The 20,009-nt window shown below is 46.6% G+C and overlaps 1 protein-coding gene across 2 annotated transcripts; it reads left to right on the top strand.

Annotated features, from left to right (window-relative positions):
• The first annotated feature begins 36 nt into the window (after positions 1-36).
• On the top strand, positions 37-19,846 carry DNAJC11 (DnaJ heat shock protein family (Hsp40) member C11). 2 transcript variants are annotated; one of them, XM_040084656.1, is made up of 16 exons: positions 37-168; positions 3,401-3,530; positions 5,570-5,643; positions 6,841-6,942; positions 11,022-11,150; positions 11,724-11,846; positions 12,746-12,819; positions 13,766-13,955; positions 14,295-14,380; positions 14,822-14,938; positions 15,891-16,046; positions 16,199-16,268; positions 16,390-16,447; positions 17,069-17,211; positions 17,645-17,774; positions 18,390-19,846. In XM_040084656.1, exons 1-16 carry the CDS (start codon positions 97-99, stop codon positions 18,413-18,415), a joined length of 1,680 nt encoding a protein of 559 aa, XP_039940590.1. In that variant the 5' UTR covers positions 37-96; the 3' UTR covers positions 18,416-19,846. The 2 variants fall into 2 exon arrangements, with proteins under 2 accessions (XP_039940590.1, XP_058279342.1); XM_058423359.1 differs by lacking the exons at positions 37-168; positions 5,570-5,643 and having other exon boundaries at positions 3,399-3,530.
• The last annotated feature ends 163 nt before the right edge of the window (positions 19,847-20,009 follow it).

Below are 20,009 nucleotides of genomic sequence, written 5' to 3' on the forward strand. Positions count from 1 at the left end.
GAGGGGGGGCGGTGCCCGCGCGCGTGCGCGGGCGGTCGGACCGCCGGGCCGGCGGGGGGCGCCGCAGCGCGCGGCGCGGGGTGAGAGGTCGGGACGATGGCGGCGGCCTTGGGCGAGGAGGCGCCGGACAACGAGGACTACTACGGGCTGCTCAACGTGCGCCGCGAGGTGCGGCCGCGGGGCCGCGCGGGGCCGGGCGGGGCCAGGCCGGGCGGCGCGGGAAGGGGAGAGACCCTCGTGCCCGCCGCGGCGGGAGCGGTGCCCCTGCGGCGTGTCCTCCGCCCGGCCCGGGCCGAGCTGCTGCTGCTGCCGGCGGCGGGGCGGGAGAGCTCGGGCCGGGCCGGAACGCAGGGCTCCCGGTTGAGTGCGGCGGGAGAGCGCCGGCTGAGGCCGAGAAATGCGTGGTTGGTTCGGAATTGCGGCGGTTTGGGCGCTCCCGGGCGCTCCTGATGCAACTCCGCGCACGCGGGGCGCACCCGCGTCCCCTCGGTCGCGGGCTCGGGCACGGCTGTGGAGACTTCCCGAACGTTTCTAATTTGGAAACAGCCGGGGCTTTTTGCAAAATATTTTTCCCGCCAAAAAAGAGAATCGAGGGTCCTTGATTTCAGTTTTAAGAATAGATGGATTTTAATTGAGGGGGTTTTGTTGCATTTTTGTTACCGGAACAATTTGGAACTTATTGGGAGGCAGCTGCTTTTTTTATAGTAATATTTAGGCAGATCTCCAAAGATCTGCATGTAGGAACTGTGCTGTAGCTTGATTCAGCACGTGCAACTGCAGTATAGGTCTGTTATATGTATCTGTGTGTATAAATATGTATAAACAGCCCATCAAGTCGATCAGCCTGGGTGTGGCCATTGTAGTCGGACAGGGCTCTTACAGAACCGCCACTACTGTGTGCAATAGGAGCTGCAGACTTGGACGCGGTTCAGCCTGAGAGCTTGGAAGAATTCCCTTTGGGACTCCTGTCAGTCCCTGAGCTGCGGGGACAGTCTCCTGTGCCTCATGTGTGGGAATCTGCTGGACTCCTGAAAGAACAGCATGTGATGGTCACGCTGTTTGCAGAACTCCCTGATGCTGAGCTCCTTTAAAAAAAAAATTTCGAGCCGTCAGTCTGGTTCAAAGCCGGTAGGGCCATGCTTGTACATTCCTGGGGAGCTTTCGTAATTCCCCTCCAAAACGTCAGCAGCGTGCAGAGGTTAAAACAGAGAGGTGGGAACCACACGAGGCTTGTAACTGCTGGGGAGAGTTTAATGGTTAACTGAGCCAGGCTTCCAGAGCAGGACATTCAGGTTTTGTGCAGCAGAGAGCTGACAACTAAATTAAAAGGGTCTGCAAGGGAGTCATTCCAACAGAGAAGAGTGGGTGCTTTGTTAATTGCCCCTTGCTAATTATCTTCAGCAGTACTGTCCTGTAGTGGATGTGAGCAGCATGCCTGGGTGCTGAGCACAGGGTGATGTGGCAGCTGAGCTTGGAACTGCAGTGACCCATGGAGGCAGGATCCTGTGAGCAGGAATTGCTCTGTGTATATCTGGATGGTTCATCTTTTAGACATGTTAGTCTGCTAAAAACGTGGTGCTGTGTTTTGAGACCTTAAATGAGGCCTTTTAATGTTGACCAGAGTTTTGGCAATAAAAATGTAACTTATATGCAATTATTTGTGACTGCATTTCCTGGCAGTCCAAAAACGATGTCAGGGTTTCTTTAGTGGTTTTGAAGAGGCTGTTGCTCTTGGAATATTAAACCAATGACCCAAACTACTCAGTGAGGATGAAATGCCCCATCAAACATTTTACTGAACATGGCATTTATGAAAAATGAACCTGTTCATTTCTATTATATAATCAATAGTACATTAAACCATTTATCATTAATTTGATTTTAAAATGCCATTTTGGGCCTATATGTTCCCCTGCCTTCCCAGTCAAGTTTAAATTTGATATCCGAGAAAGCACAAGGTGGTAAAAAGAAAAAAAGGTAATTGTAGCTGTCCTTACTGCTTTGGGACCAGCAAATTTGGTGGCTCCCCTTTTGCTGTATCATTTCAAAACATTAACAAGCAACAATACAAACTTGCGGAAAAAAGATTCAGAGCTGTCCTCAAATCCAAATGGATTCCTAGCATTGTGACACAAGTGAGTGTGTTTCTGTGATGGAAACTCTCCTTGCCACAAGTGGTAGAAAAGATGTTACTTTAAGAAATTACCTTGTAGGAACTTTATTTCCCCAGTGAAAGCTAGGAACCTGTGGCAGCTTTGCTTCTTGAAGGGTGTTAACAGTAAATGGAATTTGTGTCTGTAAATCCACTCTTGAGTGCCCCCGTCACTGCACAGGGTCCTGATTGTGGCAGCTTCTTGGGACACCCTGGACCATCAGGTTTTGGTTATTTTACTCTGGGCTTCCTGTGCCCAGAGCTGGTTCTTGCCTGGACAGTTTGGGAACTGGATGGTTGGGCTCTTTCAAGCTCTGCCTGGGGGAAGTTTGGGTTGATTTTAGCAACTGCACTTACAAAAAGTAGGTTATTAGGCAATCTCCAAGGAATGGGCAGGAGGTGCAATGCAAGGGATGAAGCAGGGTGAGGTGAGGTGAGAGAAGGGAGATTACCAGGACTCTCTAGAACCCAAAAATAACATTGCTGGGGGACAGCAAATGGGAGGGGCGAGGGTTTTTCTCTATTGATTCTGAAAGAGCCATCCACGTCCTTGGAACGAGGCCAGGTGCCATCTGAGATCCTGGAGTGGTTGCAGTAAAGGACAAGGCAGGTTCTTTCTTGATGCATTTGGCGGCACAGCGTTCCCATGGTTAGCTGTCTGTGGCTTTGTGGGCAGATGATGCACATTCCTCCTTTGCAGCACAACACAGACCCTGCTGGGCAGCAAAATGGGGTACTGGGGAAGGCAGGTGCTGGGATGAGTGTAGAACAGTGGGTTTACATTTCTTACCTTTACAGCTGTGGAAAGTCAGTGCTTTTGGATAGTTACAGTGTCCCCTTGAGGTTTAAGATTGAAATATGAGTAGAATTTGTTGTACATCTCTGGGTTTACATATTTTTATCTGAGGTGATGTTGCTTTTTCTTGCTCTTCTGATTTGGAGGGGGTAGTAGTTGCCTAATGCAACTAAAGTCTGAGCACGGATTGCTTGGGTGGTGGGGCTTTTACATAATATTTTATACCTGAGCTGTTGAGGTCCCTTGTTGCACTACAGATAATGTGGACGATCCTGGTGTGATAATTGAATATTTTATTAACTTATTTCATGAAGCAATAACCCATTCTTGATTTTGGGCCAAAGTGGTGCAATGTAACAGCTGACTGACTTCCCTTTCAGGGCTGATCTTGTGAGTGGCCTTTTGGAATTGGCATTAGCTATCCTTGAGTTCATTTTTGGTGGTTTCCACAGGCCTCCCAGGAGGAGCTGAAGGCCGCGTACCGCCGGCTGTGCATGCTGTACCACCCCGACAAGCACCGCGACCCCGAGCTCAAAACCCAGGCTGAGCGGCTCTTCAACCTTGTCCACCAAGCGTATGAAGGTCAGGGGGAGGCTGAGCTTTGCAGGGGGTTCCTGGGAGATCTCTGTCTTCATGCTTTTTGAAGCTATTTATAATTACAAAGTAATAATTAAATTTGCTGATACTTTCCAATGCTTCCTGCTTCTGTACCATAAGGCAGAGGAGAAATGCCTTATAAATGCTGCAGGGATTAAGATGTGGAGTGTCTGTCTTACCTCCTGCGTGTTGTAAAATATCTTCTCATCGCATCCCTTACTTCTGAAGATCTCTTCCATAGGAGAATATAGACTGAAAAGGTTCAAACAGAGAGACAATTTCATATTGTACTGATAAACTGCTGCATCCCCAGGTTCTGTTCCCTGCCACCTGGCTGTGGTCTCCATTTCCAGCAGGTTCTTTATGCTCAGACTGAGAGGAGGACAACTGATTGATAGCATTTTATTCTTCAAGTTCAAGTTTATTCTTGTGCCAAAGCCCTTTTCAAGTACTCTGAATTAAACTGAACTCTACTTAAATCCTGATGTGCAAGTTGCTCCTGGAGTGCAGGTGGATTAGAAACTGGTAGGAGTCATCCATGTTACAAACCTGGTGCACTCAGTCCTGGAGCCTAAAGAGAAACTAAAGCAAAATGCTGAATAAATATTCCCCCATTTAACCTCAAATATGAGTGAATTTTTTTTTTCCAGCCCTGCTTTTGACTGTTAAGCATTTGTTCCTTCCAGTTGTCCTTGAGCATGTGTGGAGTCTTTCCTGTTGTCCCTAGGTTAGGTGTTAGGACATGTGGAAGCTTTTGCTGGGAGAGCAGGGAAAGTCTTACCTTGGTGACACGTGGAACAAAAACTTATAATGCTTCAGTAATTTCATTTTAGTGTGGTGAGTGGCCTTCCATTAGAGACAGCAGCTTCCCTTTGAATTTTCTGGCTGCTCTTGGCTCTGCCTTGCAATGAACTTGGAAATTGGTGCTCATTTAGTAACAAATGTGAGTATAGTATGTTACAGGCAAAGATTTTGCTATCTTGCCACTCCACCTCCTGTCTATTTTCTCTTTCTCCTCTTCCATCTCCTAGTCTCACACAACAAAAGATTCATTTTATCAGAATTCATAAAAAGCAATGTCTGCCTGTGACATTTAGCAAGTCCAATAATATTCCACTAGCCCAGACCAAAACTCAATTATCAGTATAATTCTCTTTTTGCCTTACTATACTCCCCCAGCTCCCTGGGGACACATCAGTTTTCCCACAGCCTCAGGAATACATGATAATGATAAAGCTGGTCTTGGAACCCTGGAGGAGGAAATAGCGATGATTTTTTGATTTATTTTTTTTCTTACAGAAAGGTGTGCTATAGGAGCTTATGCATTTAAATGTGCCTTACCCTTTAGAGACTCTTCCTAATTCTGTGCCCAGTCTTTTTTTAAAGTGATTGGTCTGCAGTGTCCTGTTGTCTTTTGTGTTGTCCATTGTGTTGGGTGGCATTTTGGGACGTTAGGATTCTACACCCATCTTTGCCATTACCCCTTATTGATGTTTGGCAGGTTGAAACTGCGTCGTGGAAATTGCTTTGTTGGTGCTTGGCAGGTACCATGTGTGGGGACTAGGTGGAAAAGGATCAGTGGACATGGATATTGAGGAAGATCAAAGGAAGCACCACAGAGCTTTGAAAACCAAACAGAGCTGGGTAGCAATCCCAGGAAGGGCCTAGGGACTGCTCTGGCCAAATTCTTCATAATCTCCATGTTTGTTAGAGGGCTTGTGTCACCTTCAAAGAAAGCAGTGTTAGAAACACCCCCTGCACGTTCACTTAGGCTGGATGTCTCTTGTGTTCTTTACACTTTCTTGTTTTATGAAAAGAAGAAGGAAAAATTGGATTTGGTGGGGGGGGAAGTCAGTATGTCTTCTCAATAAAGCATGTGGAAGCATCAAAAGGGTTAATGTGCAACTCTAGAACAAGATGTTTCCAGGATCTGTGCTTGAATTCCAAATACCGTGTTTTGGTCTGAAATCTGAGGAGAAGATGAAAAACTCAGTTCTCTCCTCTCTTTTGGTTTCAATTTACAGTGCTTAGTGATCCACAGACCAGAGCCATCTATGACATATATGGGAGGAGAGGACTGGAGATGGAAGGCTGGGAGGTGAGAGAAATTGAGCACGTTATGGCCAGTGGCCTTGACTAAGCCCACCTTTATCTGCCATTGTTCTGTCACAGCTGCACTGACACCTGGCTGGTAAAAAATGCCTGTTGGTTTGAAGGCATCCTGGGTTAGTTATTGCTGTCTCTCTCTGTCCCTGCTGCAACATCATGATGGATTTTCAAGGAACTTTTTGGTTTTGCACTTGACAAGAGAACAATAAACCTGACATTCAGAGTTCCCTAGAAGGATATTACCATGACAGGCAACATCTTTATCTCAGACAAATGTGTCATTATTGTCCATGTAGTCTCATCTTTTTCATCCAAAACTTGTTTTTTTCCAGGCTCAACTACCTTCTGAGTTTGAAATTACTTTTTCTTCCTGGGCTTTTTGGGGTGGTTTGGGATGGGGTTTTTTGTGGTTTTGGTTTGCTTTAGTTTTGGTTGGATTTTAAGGGCTTGGAAATAGAACTTGTCCATTCATGTCTGTCCAGCTCTTGAGTCCCTTCCTGGCCAGCCCTGGTTGATTGAACTATGCTGATGGAAGCAGAATCCTATGGTATTGGGTCAGGTCAGCACCAAGGTCAAATTTGGAGTCAGTTGCTAGAAATGTGGAGCAGATCCAGCATATAACAGATGTTTTTGAACTGCTTTTGGCAGACTTGATCTTACTTTGAAAAGCCAAATCCAATACTCTTTCTATCCATTCCAAAACTGGGCCTGTGTAAAACCGTCATTCCCTGAGCCATGTCAGGTAAGCAGCTGTGAGCCAGCATAGCCTAAAATCACACAACTCTTGTGGAATCAGTTTACCTCAGGCCAGAGACTTCCAGTTATTTCCACTTTGTGTCCACACCTGGTAGAGCGGTTAATGGATCGCTGATGGTAACAGCTGCACTGCAGTGTCTTGTAGTTGTGGTTGGAAAGCTCTTTGCCCTAGTTTTGTCAAGGGAATGGAAATAACAAAACCATTTTCCCTTCTCTCAAGACATGGCATTTTCTCTCATGCCTGCCCTTTGATCTGGCCCAGGTACTTTGTTCCATACTCTGACTGTTGGAATTGGTGCAGGGTGGCTCCCAGCTGGAGGGGCAGCGTGTTAGTGCATCCTGCATCCAAGGGCTTCTAACCCCCCAGCGCTGCAATGCCCTGAGCAGCCTCTGTCTGGTAATGGTTTGGTTTTCATTTCTTTTTGAGCAGGTTGTGGAACGAAAGAGAACTGCAGCTGAAATCAGGGAAGAATTTGAGCGTTTGCAGAGAGAGAGGGAAGAGAGGAGACTGCAGCAGCGAACTAATCCAAAGGTAAGGGAAGACTTAATCCTGGTCTCAAGAGTGGGTCTGTAATGATCACCAGTGTGCAGGGTGTTCTGAGCCTAGGTGAGGGCCTGTAGGAAAGAGCCCCTCAGGTGTCTACACTTGCTGCATGGCTTTCTGGCTTTTGCATATGCAGTTTCTCTGCATAATATAGGGCAAACAGCTCATTCTTTGAACAATCCCCTACTGAATGTTCTTCTTTTCTTGGAGAAACATGTTGAGACAAAATACCCTTTTCAGCAATTTTCAGAAAATAGACGTAACACTGAAATATTTATGATTTCTTTCCAAGTTTTATAAATAAAATGTAAGTCACTGCAGTTATCGGACATGTTTTCCCTTTGGCACCGCTGCAGTGTGACAACAATGCAGGGAGCTATTCAAATGCAGCTTGAAACCAGCAGCAAATCTGAGGCAGCCGTAAGCCAGCTGGGCTGCAGCACAGTGAGGAGAGTCAACCTGAACAGGGCTGGGGGGTCTGCCTGTGTCACAGTTAGTGCCTGTTTTTGGGAAGTGTGATCGTGCCCTCAGGATGAGAATCATCCCAAATGCTGTTCCCATCCTGGTCTGTTTGAGCAGCAGACTCTGACCCCAAACTCACCCCACAGCTAACCTTGGCTGGTCAGAGGTGCTCAGGAATACCATTGGGATGGCAGGAGAGATGGACATGGCCATTGGCCAGAGAATCCATAGCTCAGCCTCATGGGGTCTTTGCTGGCTCTTGGCTTGATGAGTGTGTGAGGCAAACCCAGGGTTTGTCACGATGGTTAAGGACCACCAAGTTTCAAAGCTTGTCGAATCACAAAAACCTTGGTTCTTATGCAGTGACTAACATGCAAGAGCTGCATCTACTATTAACTAAATTAATTCATATGTTAGTGTAAAATCACAATATCTTCTGAGTGGACAGATGTGGGATTGCAGCGGTGCCTTAGGACTGGATCCTAAGGAAAGCATCCATCTAAACAGAGCTGTAATATTTTGAGACATTCACCTTGACACCGCTTTTGGATCTGCTCTTAGCAAAGCAATTGGACTGTACAGATCCCGATGCTGTGGGTATTGCCCAGACACTAAGAACTGGTTTGTACTGGAAGGGTAAGCAAGCATAAAATGTTGTGTGAGTATCTGCTGACAGCTTTATTCCAGGCAGGAACGGATTTCTTGGTGCCACAAGCCAGGCAGGGTAAAATACCTGCTGGAGGTGTGGGTGGGTGGGGTCAGAGAGATGTTTTCAGAGAGGGGCACGGTTATCTCCCACTCTGCTGCTCCCTGCTTCAGGAATGTGACATTTTCCCTGGGCGCCTCGCCGTGGCTGCGAGCTGCACTGTGAGCCTCAGCCTGTGTCCTGGGATAAAATTAGCCATCTGGGTGTTTACAGCAATTGCCGGCTGGCAGCTGATGGAAATGCCTCTCCAGGCAGTGTTCCCGTGGAATTGGGGAGCGCAGCTGTGATCATTTCATACACGAGCGCAAGTTATTTTAACATTTCCAACATTTTGTCAGTTCTATAAAACAGTTCCACAAAAATAAAGCATTTTAACCAGAAATGTTGAGCAATAACCAGATGTAGGCAATTTGGAGGGTTGAAATTGAGTCTCCTATTTGCTTTTAGAGCTTTGTTTTTGCTTTCAAAGATGTGCAGGAGGGTTGAAAAGTTCATTACCAGGTTTAAGAAGATCCGCTTCCCATTAGGAGAAATTAAATCAAATTATTTGCCTGCTGTGAAAGGTCAGTATGTCAGGAATGCAGATCCCTCAAGGCAAAGCCTGGCACAACTTCCAGGTATCACCTTCCTGAAGGTAAATCCCTAAGAGAAAAGTAAGGAGGAAGCCTATTTTCTTCTGGCACATCTACAAATTCCATCAGTGAAGTCTGTTTCCTATTCACAGGCTGGCAAATAAAGGTGATTTTAAAAGCTGATCCCAGCCTTGATGGTTCCGTAGTGCCACTCCTGCTTCCTGCCCTGCCGAGCTGCTGCTCTGTGCAGCTCAGTGCAGGCACCACTGACTTCTGAGCGGGCCTTACAGCTCTCTCCTGCTGCTCTTCCTTCGGGGAGAGCTCCTCGTTTCCCAGGTGGGAGCAGGTGGCTGATGGGAGCCGGGAGCAGCAGCAGTCCCCTCCATTATCCGGCAGCATAGGGGTGCTCTCGTTCTCTGGGAATATTTTTAACTTTACCATCTGCTGCTTTTCCTGTGCTTGTGCCTGGATCAGTCTCCTTGCCAGGATCCACAGACCTCTGAGGGTGACTTCACCTGCTTGGCAGGAGGTGGAGGGTCTGCCCAGGGTCTACCTCTCACCTCAGGGAAAGGCAGAAGAGTAGGAGCTCTGCTGGGGAGTGGGTGGGGAAAGGGGAGATGCTCCTTTTCTCTGAACAGATCTAGATGGAGAGGTTCAGGTGTTTTCCTTTTTCCCTTGGATAAAAGGGATAATTGCTGTACAATTCATATATGTGAAGAAGGAAATCCTAATATTTTGAGTGTGTTTCAGAGAAAGGAGGTACAATGAATTTCAGGAATGTGTGTGGATCTTGATGCATCTTTCCAAAGGGTGCAGCATTGTGGAGCCAGTAAGCCAAGTACAGCAAGATGGTCTCCAAAATGGGTGTTTGCTAGCACAGGACTGTGCCCTTCAAGGGTGGTTAGAGGTTTTCCATTGCTTCCCTCTTCTTTTGGCTTCGTTTCAAGGAACAACATGGCACAGGAGAGGGCTGAAATTGGAGAAGCTGTGGGGTCTGGAGTCTCTTGAAGGTGACTTTGCACGTGGTTCCTGAAAGTGGAGAAAGGGCAGGAGCTGGTTGTTGGTGCCACCACCACACAGAACAATGAGTGTGATTGCTCTGAAATTCATCAGCTGCCAAGGGTGGTTAGTAAACAGCTGGGCCATAGCCCCTGTTCCAGGGTTTTACTGGAAATAACCACACCTTTCAGTTTTAAAATATTTATCCAATTTTTACTTCATAAGTAATCAGAAAACAAGCACAGAGAAGAGGTTGGGAATCTCCACAGCAAACCTGGGAGCCCAGGCAGAGAAAAGGTTCAAGTCCTGTCAGACTGCAATTCTTCCTTGTTTAATGGTTTAGCATTTGATTAGAGTGGAGCAATGAAGGAGAAATGCTCCCTCAGACTGAAATAAGGATTTATTCCAGCCATGCTTGGCCTCACTGTGGAGTTTGTAGCTAGCCAGCTATTGAGTTTCTATATACAAACTGCTCAGAGTTCAGCCTGTTCTTGTGCACAGAGGGGGGGTTTTATTGCAATCCATACGTTTATAGGAGCTGGGATGCTCTCAGATGGGTCCATAGGGAGGGTTTCCAAAGCCTCTTGAAGTTATATGACCCAGACAAGTACCTAATTGTGCTCTTTTCAAGGAAACACCCTCCTGCAGTTAGTCTGAGGGAGCACAGCAGCAGGTAGCCAGACTATATAGTGCTGTGCCCTATTTTTTTGTAGGAATAAGTTTTTCTATGGTCAGAGAAAGGAAACATTTACCACTTGCTAAAAATATGGCTTTGTCAAGCCTTCCTTCTGATCGCAAAATATAAACTAGAAAAAGAAATCAAAATATTTTACTAATAAGGTTAATTTTAAGTGAATGATACAGTTCAGTACTAAGTTGGTTTAGATAACTCCTAAGAAGAAGCCTGTAGAGGTTTTGTGATCAAGTTCCATTGAAGAAAATCAGTTTCTAGATTTCAACTTTTAAATACTGACAGAGCACAGTCAATTGTGGGGAAAGAAGGAACCTACTGTGTAAAGGTGTTCTACCTGCTTCTGTAATGTGTCACAATAGAAAAATGACCTCCTGGGATTACAAGCTGAGTTTTTGATGAAAAGCTGCCTTTTCTCCAGTCTGTTTAATGATTTATATTACTGTTTTGAAATATTGTAATCATTCACTTTCGTCTTGCGCATTAGGAAATGCATTTTAGAGTGGTAAAAGTAATTGCAGAACAATGGAAAACTGCACAAAAATGTAATGATAACACGGGGATGGTTCAGCCACTTGTTCTGTGTACGCCGGATGTTTGCTAATGCTAAATGCCTGTTCCACTTGTCATCCCTCAGGGAACAATTAGTGTGGGAATAGATGCCACTGACCTGTTTGATCGCTATGACGAGGAATACGAAGATGTGCCTGGGAGCAGCTTTCCCCAGATTGAGATAAACAAAATGCACATATCCCAGTCCATCGAGGTGAGGAGGGTGAACGCTGCCATGCGAGCAGGGCGTGAGTGGAGGAAGCACCTCAGAGCACAGAACTCGCTGCTCAGGGGCTCTCAAGGGGATTTGGGTGGCCAGCATGATGGGAAGGGGCAGCTTGGGGCCAGCAGAATGGTGGCTTGGCTCTGTAGCCTTTGGACAACTGGTCTGTGGGCTGCAGTGGTCCTGCCCTCTTGCCAGTGGAGGTGCTCGGTGCCCAGTTCTCACTGATCAGGGTGTGTTCAGTGGATGGAAGCAAACGGCACCCAGTCTTGAGGATGTACATAAGGAAAAGGGTGGGAAGCATTTCCTCTTTCATAGAGTTGTAGAAATTTAGTTTGCTAGAGAGATGAGAATGGTTTACAGCTCAAGGTCAAGACTTCGGAGTGGTACATTACAGGTGTCAAAAGTGTCTGGTACTGGAAGAATTATCTGACTTTTTGCCGTGCTTGATGTTTGACTGTAAAACCATTTACACTCTGCAGTGGTGATTATGTCCTTGCAGAACATGCACTAAATGTGTGAACTGGGGTCAGACTTACTGGAAACAATATAATCCCTTTTCAGGCACCCCTGACTTCCACGGATACAGCAATACTGTCTGGTAACCTTTCCACCCAGAATGGGAATGGAGGGGGATCAATTAATCTTGCACTGAGACGAGTGACATCTGCCAAGGGATGGGGAGAGGTAAGAGTACACCTCTTGCGCAGTTTTATATGCAATCTATTACCTGGTGTTCTATTTTTTGTGAGGGAACTTTAGCTGTGCTTCATCTCTCATTTTCTATGTTCTGAAAAATGTAGAAAAAGGAATTCTTAGAAGAATTTGAGATAAAGGGAAGACCAAAACTTTTTTTTTTCTTGTTTTTCTCCCCTCTCCATTTGGCCAAGCAATTTGGACTTCACTTGTGCAGACAGAATTGTTAACTGATGCGTCTAGTCTTTCTTATTGCTCTGTCTGAAGTCACAGTGCTGTGAGCAGGCCTTTTAGGGCAATGTGGTAGTTAGCCTTGGCTTCCAAAACTGCTTTTCTTGCATGGGAAGAAGTTATGGGGGAAATAGTTTGACCCCCCAGCAGATCTGGTCTGAACAGCTGGAATGTCCCATGTTGCACCTGCAAGCTGGGCTGTGTTTGAGGTGCTCGTGGCATCGAGCTGGCAGCTGCCTGTTGTTTGCACATGAGCTCCTGCTAGCTTGCTTCCTCAGCTTGGCAGAGTGGGAGTCTTCCTCTCCTTTGAGATTCAGACACTGGAGGCTTTTGATTTGTGTCAGGATTTTGTGAGGGTGGAGTTTTCTCCATGTTCCCTGAAGTCACCAAAGCAGGTGCCTGTAGCTTTACAAAACTGGCTTGGTTTTACCAAAACTGGCTTGGTTTTACCAAAACTGGCTTTGTTTTATGAGCTCAAACTCAGCAGACACCTTTTCTTCTTCTGAATACAAAGCTGCAGAAAAGAGAGGGTGCTGAAAGAGGTGGTAAATGTTACTCAGAAGTGTTAAACAGCTGTGATGGAAATTATGCTTGTGACATACTTTGTCACTGTTGTAAAGGATGTTTTCTTCTAACACTGGCATTGTGCATTCCAACAGCTGGAATTTGGAGCTGGAGACCTTCATGGACCTCTCTTCGGGCTGAAGATATTTCGTAATCTTACACCAAGATGGTAAATATTAGAAAAATGGCCTTGTGGCTAATATTCCACAATAAGGAACTAAATTACTTGAATTCTCTTCCACATTAATTTTGGATTAATTTTCTACAAAATGAGTTATTTTCACTTTAGACTTAAGGTCAAACTTGTCAAAATACCTGCATTCTTTCTGGGTGTTTCTTATTTCCAGTTTAAGGAAGGACTGTGATCTCCATCCTTAGATTTGTACTCAATCTTGTCATGATTCATCATGCTTGAGGCAGGGTCTCCAATCAGAAGTTTGCTCTGGGAACAGAGCTAAAAATGGGGAACTCTGAGGCTTCCATGTGTGAGAGGGAGTTTCTGACAGCAGAATAGGAGATGATGTTTCATATTTTGGGGAAATAATGCCAAATTTGCCACTAGGGTCATGTCTGTTCACAAATGAACAGAGGTCTCAGACTGCAAAGGAGACTACAAGGTAAGGCCTGTGATTGGGGCCACATGTCAGAGCATAATAAGAGCTCATGTAGGTTCCTTCTGTTTACATTTTTGTATTTAGTGAATCTGCCATTCCTCAGAGCTTGTACAGGATTCGTGTTCCCCAGAGAGGGCTTTAGCGCTGGTTTTTAGAGCTGATGCTCAAAGATTATTAAATAGCAGGGCTGCTCTGTGCCCGCAGCCCAATGTGCTGTTCTACAGAGACCAGGATGTTATCAGCACAGGGCAGGAAGGGGAAGGCTGGGTGCCTGGGCAGTGTCATGCACAGACAATAAACCAAGGCACAGCCTGCTCTCCTGGGCACTGCTCTGCTCACGGCAGTCTGAGTAGTTTTTTGCTTTTTCCCTGAAAGCCTCGAGCATCATGCTTTTTGCAGGATGGTCTCTGGGCACTCAGTAAAGTTCCTGGGCAAGAAGGACTCAGAGGCCAGCTGGGAGCCTGTGTTTTTTCACTGACGCGTTTTTCCTCATCTCTCTAGTTTCATCACCACAAACTGTGCCCTGCAGTTCTCTTCCCGTGGGGTCCGTCCTGGCCTCACCACGGTCCTGGCCCGCAACCTGGACAAGAACACCATGGGCTACTTGCAGTGGCGATGGGGAATCCACTCAGCCATGAACACCAGTATTGTCCGAGACACCAAAACCAGCCACTTCACCGTGGCAATGCAGGTGGGAGCCACAGGCAGGACAGTGATCCTTCCCCGTGGGAGAGAGCTGCCTCACCTTCCTGTCCCAGCACTATTTTGCCTTGGGATTAGAGGTTAAGGAAGCAGCTGGTATATCTCATGTCAGACCTAATATAGGTAACCAGCTTTTTGGCAGAGCGCAGCTCTTGGCATTGTCATGGGTGGTGTGGGTCAGCTTAGAGTAAGGTCAGGACGACATGGACAGCAGAGGTTGTAAGTGGGAAGCGCTGCTTTGTGTTCTGTGCTTCAGGGTTGAGAAAGGAAAATGGGGCAGCAATGGCCAAAGGTATGTTTTGGTACATTTGTGCCTCTTGTGTTTCAGCTGGGAATCCCCCATTCTTTCATGATGGTCAGTTACCAGCATAAGTTCCAGGATGAGGATCAAACACGAGTGAAAGGTTCTCTCAAGTAAGTGCTCAAGTGAGAATTCACATTGCTCACAGCCTGAGGACTCTGTCCTCTCCTGCTGCTGTAGACCTCCAGTTTCCACACACACCAAATGCTTCTGTGGCCTTTGGGAGCCTGCTTTTCACTCTTTAAATCTGGTAAAGGCTGAAATGAATGTCTTGGAGGCTTAGCCCTGTGTGCCTCTGCAGTTAAGTGGAACTTAAAATACTTGTGTATGATATCATTATATCATCCCTAATAAGAAAGCCAGTTCTTGTTTACTACTTAGCAAGCTGGAAGGTCTAATCTCACCTTGAAGATACACCGTGAATCTTCCAGCAGCCAACATCTGCTGCAAACAGCTGCATTTCCGTGCTTTACTTGTTTGGGAATTACAGGATTCAGTAAAGAGAAATTCACATGTTTTCTCTGTCTTAACAGTTCTTGGTTCTGTCATTCTAGGGTGGGTTTCTTTGGGACCATAGTGGAGTATGGAGCAGAGAGGAAGATTTCCAGACACAGTGTTTTAGGAGCCACCGTCAGCGTTGGTGTTCCTCAAGGAGTGTCCTTGAAAATCAAGTCAGTTCAAGATCTCAACTCTTTATTACAGGGGCTGACCATAACCTCCATGATTCTATTTCCAGTATTCAGGTGGGAAGGTCCCAGTCCCAGGTCAATACAGGTATTGATACATCACTGGGAGAGGGTGCAGCTGCCCTCAACTCTAATGCAAGCTGTAAGCCCATCGTAAGCAGTGGGTGCCTTCCCCTGGTGCGACTCACAGCCTGAGCCACCTCTGTGTGTCTGTGTGTGTGTGTGTGCATCAGAATATTCTGAAGTACAGCTTGAAGTTAGATTTAAGTGAATGGAAGACTTCTGAAAATATTAGTAGAGATGAATTCCATGTGTATTATGCTGTATACAAGTGAATGCTTGAATTAGGGAATTACCATTACCTAATGCAGGTGATTGTACCATTAACAAGGTGCAGTTCACAGAGGGACAGAGCTCATTATGTGTCCCTGTGGTGTGCTGCAGTTGAACTGGGGCCAGCTACAGGTGGAGTGTGAAACTGCTGAAGGGCCTGAAGAATTCAGGTCCAGGGAAACTCATGTTTTCTAAAATAAATATTGTTACAGACATCAGAAAAATATTCAGGTACACCTCCCCTGAAGGCCCATGCCAATGTTATGAACACAGGCCTTCTCTAGAAGCATTTTCTCTTCTTTCATGAGGACATTCGTCCTTTTTTCTGTTGAAATTAATGACCAAGCAAATTCTCTTTAAGATTGAAAAAAGAACTTTAGGATGGTCAGGTACTATCACGAGCTGCTACTTCAAAGTCTGGCTCTGGCTGCTGTCAGCTGCCTTTCCTGCCGTTGGCTTTTTCAGTTTATCAGGCTTTCACCTTTTTGAGCTCCTCATTCATCTCCCCTTGGTTCATCAGCACACACTGCTGCTAAGTGTGCTTCATCGAGCACATCCAGCTCTGCTTTTCCTCTTACCGTCCCTCTGCTCTTCTTTGTTGCAGGCTGAATAGGGCCAGCCAGACCTACTTCTTCCCTGTCCATCTAACAGATCAGCTGCTTCCCAGCGCCGTGTTCTATGCCACCGTGGGACCTCTCGTGATCTACTTCGCCATGCACAGGCTGGTCATCAAACCCTACCTCAGGGCACAGAAGGAGAGGTGAGCTTGCACATTCCTGAGGAAGTCTCAATCAGGTTCATTTGTGTGAGATTGTGGGTCAGTTGTAATTGGGATGGGTGAGCAGGCCCTGCCAGTTTCTGCCTGAATCCCAGCCATGTATTCCTGATGAGATGTTGCCTTCTTCCTGCCAGAGAGCTGGAGAAGCAGCGGGAGAGCACAGCCAGCGACATCCTACAGAAGAAGCAGGAGGCTGAAGCTGCAGTGAGTCTTTCTTTTAGCTTGGTCCCCTTAGTGAAAGGAAACTTTTCACTCTGGACCATTCTCCTTTGGCCACAGTGTCTGACCCTGCCTGATTTCTGCTCTGCCCCTTGTGTTGTGACAGGTCCGGTTAATGCAGGAGTCAGTCCGAAGGATAATTGAAGCAGAGGAAGCCAGAATGGGTAAAGATAATGCTATCATTTACTTGTTCTATAAATTTGGAGAGAAGAAGGGACAATGCAGAGGTGTTGTTTCTTCATTCCCACTCCTGATGAAGTGCAGCATAGCTGCTGCTGCGCACGTAGCAGGGGATCCCCATCATGACTCAGCTCCAGGTGCCTGAGCTTAGGAGGGATCACAGAATGTTATCTTGGGACATGGTGTGAAGTTGATCAGCAGACTGAAGACAGCAGTCTGGATTCACCTCTCCTACAGAGAGAGGTGTGTGTATGAATAGGTGCAAAAGTTGTAGTCTGAAGTTCAGCTTTCACTGATTTCTCCCTTACATGGTTTGCTCCTGGATTGTGGGAATCTGATCTCTGATAGTTACTAGCAATTTTCCACAGAATGTTCCAAAGTGAACTGAAATCCACTTGGCCTGTCACATCAGTGTGGCACCAAGGCCCTGTTATTCCATTCTAGGGCTGAAGGTTGCTAACAAACACCCAAGTGTTGTTCTTTGTTGGGAAGTGTGGATCCAGGCCAGGAGAATTAAATCTCATTGAAAGCAAGAGAAAATGCTGGGATGGGCTTTTTGTCAATGGAAGCCTTCCATCACAGCTGTGATTTCCTGGGAAATGCAGGTCTGATTGTAGTGAATGCCTGGTATGGGAAGTTTGTTAACGACAACAGCAGGAAGAATGAGAAGGTGAAGGTTATAGATGTGACTGTGCCCCTGCAGTGCTTGGTGAAGGATTCTAAACTCATCCTTACAGAGGCCTCCAAGGTACGTAGCTGTTCTGTCAAAGCCCGGATTTGGGGACTCAAATGTGTGGCCCAGAATTTCATTTGAACCATGTGGTATCCTGCAAGGGGATCTCTCCAGTGGCTCTGGATCAATCCACAGATGCCATTTACATACCAAATATTACAAACTTCCAGGAATTTCTGTTTCTTGGGCCTTTTCCAGTGCCAGTTGTCTGCACTGTGGGACAGTGGGTGTTCCAGACCTTGGGGCTGTACATCAGAAACTTCCCAACCCCCTGGTTTACATTTATGCACCAAAAACTTCTAGAGGTGATTCCCCAGTGTCTCACCTTGCTGACAGCAAAATTCCTTTTTCATGACATCTTGTCCTGGCACTAATAAATGCATTTGGCCAGCTGGAGAGCTGTGAAAGTCCATTCCCTGATGCTCAGTCTGTCCTTCTCTGGTTCAAGGCTGGGCTGCCAGGCTTCTACGACCCCTGTGTGGGTGAGGAGAAGAGTTTGAAAGTGCTTTATCAGTTCCGAGGAGTTCTGCACCAAGTGATGTCAGCTGACAATGAGGCCCTTAGGATACCAAAGCAATGTAAGTAGAACAGATGAGAGATAAATCTGTGAGAAATCAGTAATGGACTACTTCAGCTCTGTGGTGAAGTGCACAGAATCGGGGTTCAGAACTGGGGTTACTGGAATGGGCTGACCATGACTTGCCTCTGGAGTAAGGCCCGAAAGAACTCAGCAGCAGCTCTGCAGCTGTTTGTACCAGCTAGTCTGTATCTCTAACTGGGGCTGGAAGCACAGGTGCCACAGGTCCTTCCGTGCAGTTCGCAGCACTGGGTGGCCATTTGGGGACTGAATTGAATGTATAGAGGCCTGAGTCAGATTTCTTCCTTGTCCCCATTTATCTTAACCTGCCAAAATATTTTCCCTGCTGGAACAGCTCTTTGAAACTAGTATCTGCCTGTGACAACTTCTGCTGGCACCCCTGTGGGTCTGGTGGGTTGGCTCAAGGGCACAGACTTTTGTTTGCCCTAGACCAGCTCCCTGCCCAGTGTGAGCAGCACATCCAACTGACAGAGCTTCCAGAAGTGCATTGGAGGCGTATTTGAGTTGTGTCTAATTCGTGTCCAAAAATGTTCCTGCCTGTCCTTGGCACAATGGTGGGCTCCAGCACGTGTCCATTCCTTGTTCTCCCTGACAGCTCACAGGATCGATGCCGACGGCTAATCCGGGGAACGCGCATCTCTCACGGTACCTGGGTCAACAGAAACTGCAAAACCTCCCCCGGACGCTGCGAGTTTGAACAGAGACACTTTTATTTTTACTGCCTGTATAGCAGGCGGTGTCCTGCCGGTTCTGTTAGGGACAAAAGGACAGACCCTGCTGCTCCAGGCGGCTCCCAGGCAATATCTGAGTTGTGGCTCGGTACCCAATAAAGCAGCGTGACTCTGAGTGCACAGTGCTTTCTGCCGAGGGGCTGAGCTGGGGACATCCTGCTCCCAGCTGGCCACGGCCCGTTCGTGCACTCACACCTCTCTCCTGGCGCTCAGCAGGGACGAAGACCTGTTCTTCTCACTTCTCCACGTACTTCCTGGGGTGGGTAACACACCTTCTCCTTCTCGTGAGGCCGCCTCCTAGAAGTCCCCTGTGCAGATACTTTTGGAGAGAGGTCAGTGATTGTTTCAATCAAAAATCTGTGTTTGAAATGCACTTGTTAAGAAAAATATGTGCTTAAATATGAATGAATTTGCCTTTTGAAGTAACATGGACTTCTTCAGCAGCAATCTGTGCAGCTGCTCATTTCCAGCACTGCTCTTCCAGACAAGGACACAGTGTATCATAGTTTTATTAATTCTTCTGCCACCCACAACCATGTATTGTCAAGGATTTCCAGAAAAGAGGAAAGCAGGTGAGAGAGAAGGACAGCAATTAATTCCATTTGATTCTGATGCTGCAACTATCTCTTCGCATCTAATTTATTTCTAGAAAAAGTAAATGTAGTTCATAAAGTAAACCATACCAAAGTGAGGAGAGAGGACAAATGGATAAAGAGCTGAAAATGTAACACTCATCTGCTCTTTCTTAAAGGCAGCAGTTACAGCTTTATTTTGCCTAGAAAGCCCTGCCAGGGATTTCCAGCAGAAGGGCCGTCCTAGGCTGGTGACACAGCAGCTGGAAACAGCACCTTGTAGAATCTGTTACACACTGGGTACATCAGCACATCTGAGGCTTTTGCAGAGACAAGGAATCATGGTGGCTGTTCGTTGGTCATAGTTTTGTTCTGGCTAAGTCCAGACCAGCCTTCATTGCTCACGGTTGAGAGCAGAGGGGAAAACACCACAGTCTTGGCAGTGCAGAGTTGTTTTTGACAACTCCTGCCATAACTCCTTTCCTGACATGGACCTGGCCCCTGTTCTGGGCAGCTGTGGTTCTCTGTGCTCCCGTCACTGCACCAGGAGAATGAGATTTCCAAAATAAATGCTTTCCCTTGTAAAAAACAAGTTGCTATTTTGAAAGGGTGTTCATTTGTTTTTATTAAAACCAAAACAACTCAGTTGTGACCAGTTCCTGGTGCAGGGCTTTATTTTACCTATGGCCAGCGTTCTGTTGATCTCAAAATAAATGTAAAATGTGCAATAAACTATATTCAGCTGAAAAGCAGCTCCCATTCCCTTTGCACCTGTAGGAAGTTCCTGAGATGAAACCCCTGGAAAGCAAGGGTTGCAGGTTTTGTGAATGTAACAGCACTCTCCATCCCATCCAGGTTATCGACCTCTACTGGGTGGGACTGGGCAGAAATCTAAATCTCCTCCAGTTCCTT

Source organism: Hirundo rustica, chromosome 22 (genome assembly GCF_015227805.2).
Source record: "Hirundo rustica isolate bHirRus1 chromosome 22, bHirRus1.pri.v3, whole genome shotgun sequence".
Taxonomy (NCBI): domain Eukaryota; kingdom Metazoa; phylum Chordata; class Aves; order Passeriformes; family Hirundinidae; genus Hirundo; species Hirundo rustica.

What these genes read in the sequence shown, in the direction of transcription:
- DNAJC11 (XM_040084656.1), top strand. Translation starts at nt 97, where the DNA reads ATGGCGGCGGCCTTGGGCGAGGAGGCGCCGGACAACGAGGACTACTAC. An exon ending in TGCTCAACGTGCGCCGCGAG is followed by an intron (nt 169 to 3,400) that starts GTGCGGCCGCGG and finishes TGGTTTCCACAG; the next exon opens with GCCTCCCAGGAGGAGCTGAA. An exon ending in CTGCCAAGGGATGGGGAGAG is followed by an intron (nt 11,847 to 12,745) that starts GTAAGAGTACAC and finishes GCATTCCAACAG; the next exon opens with CTGGAATTTGGAGCTGGAGA.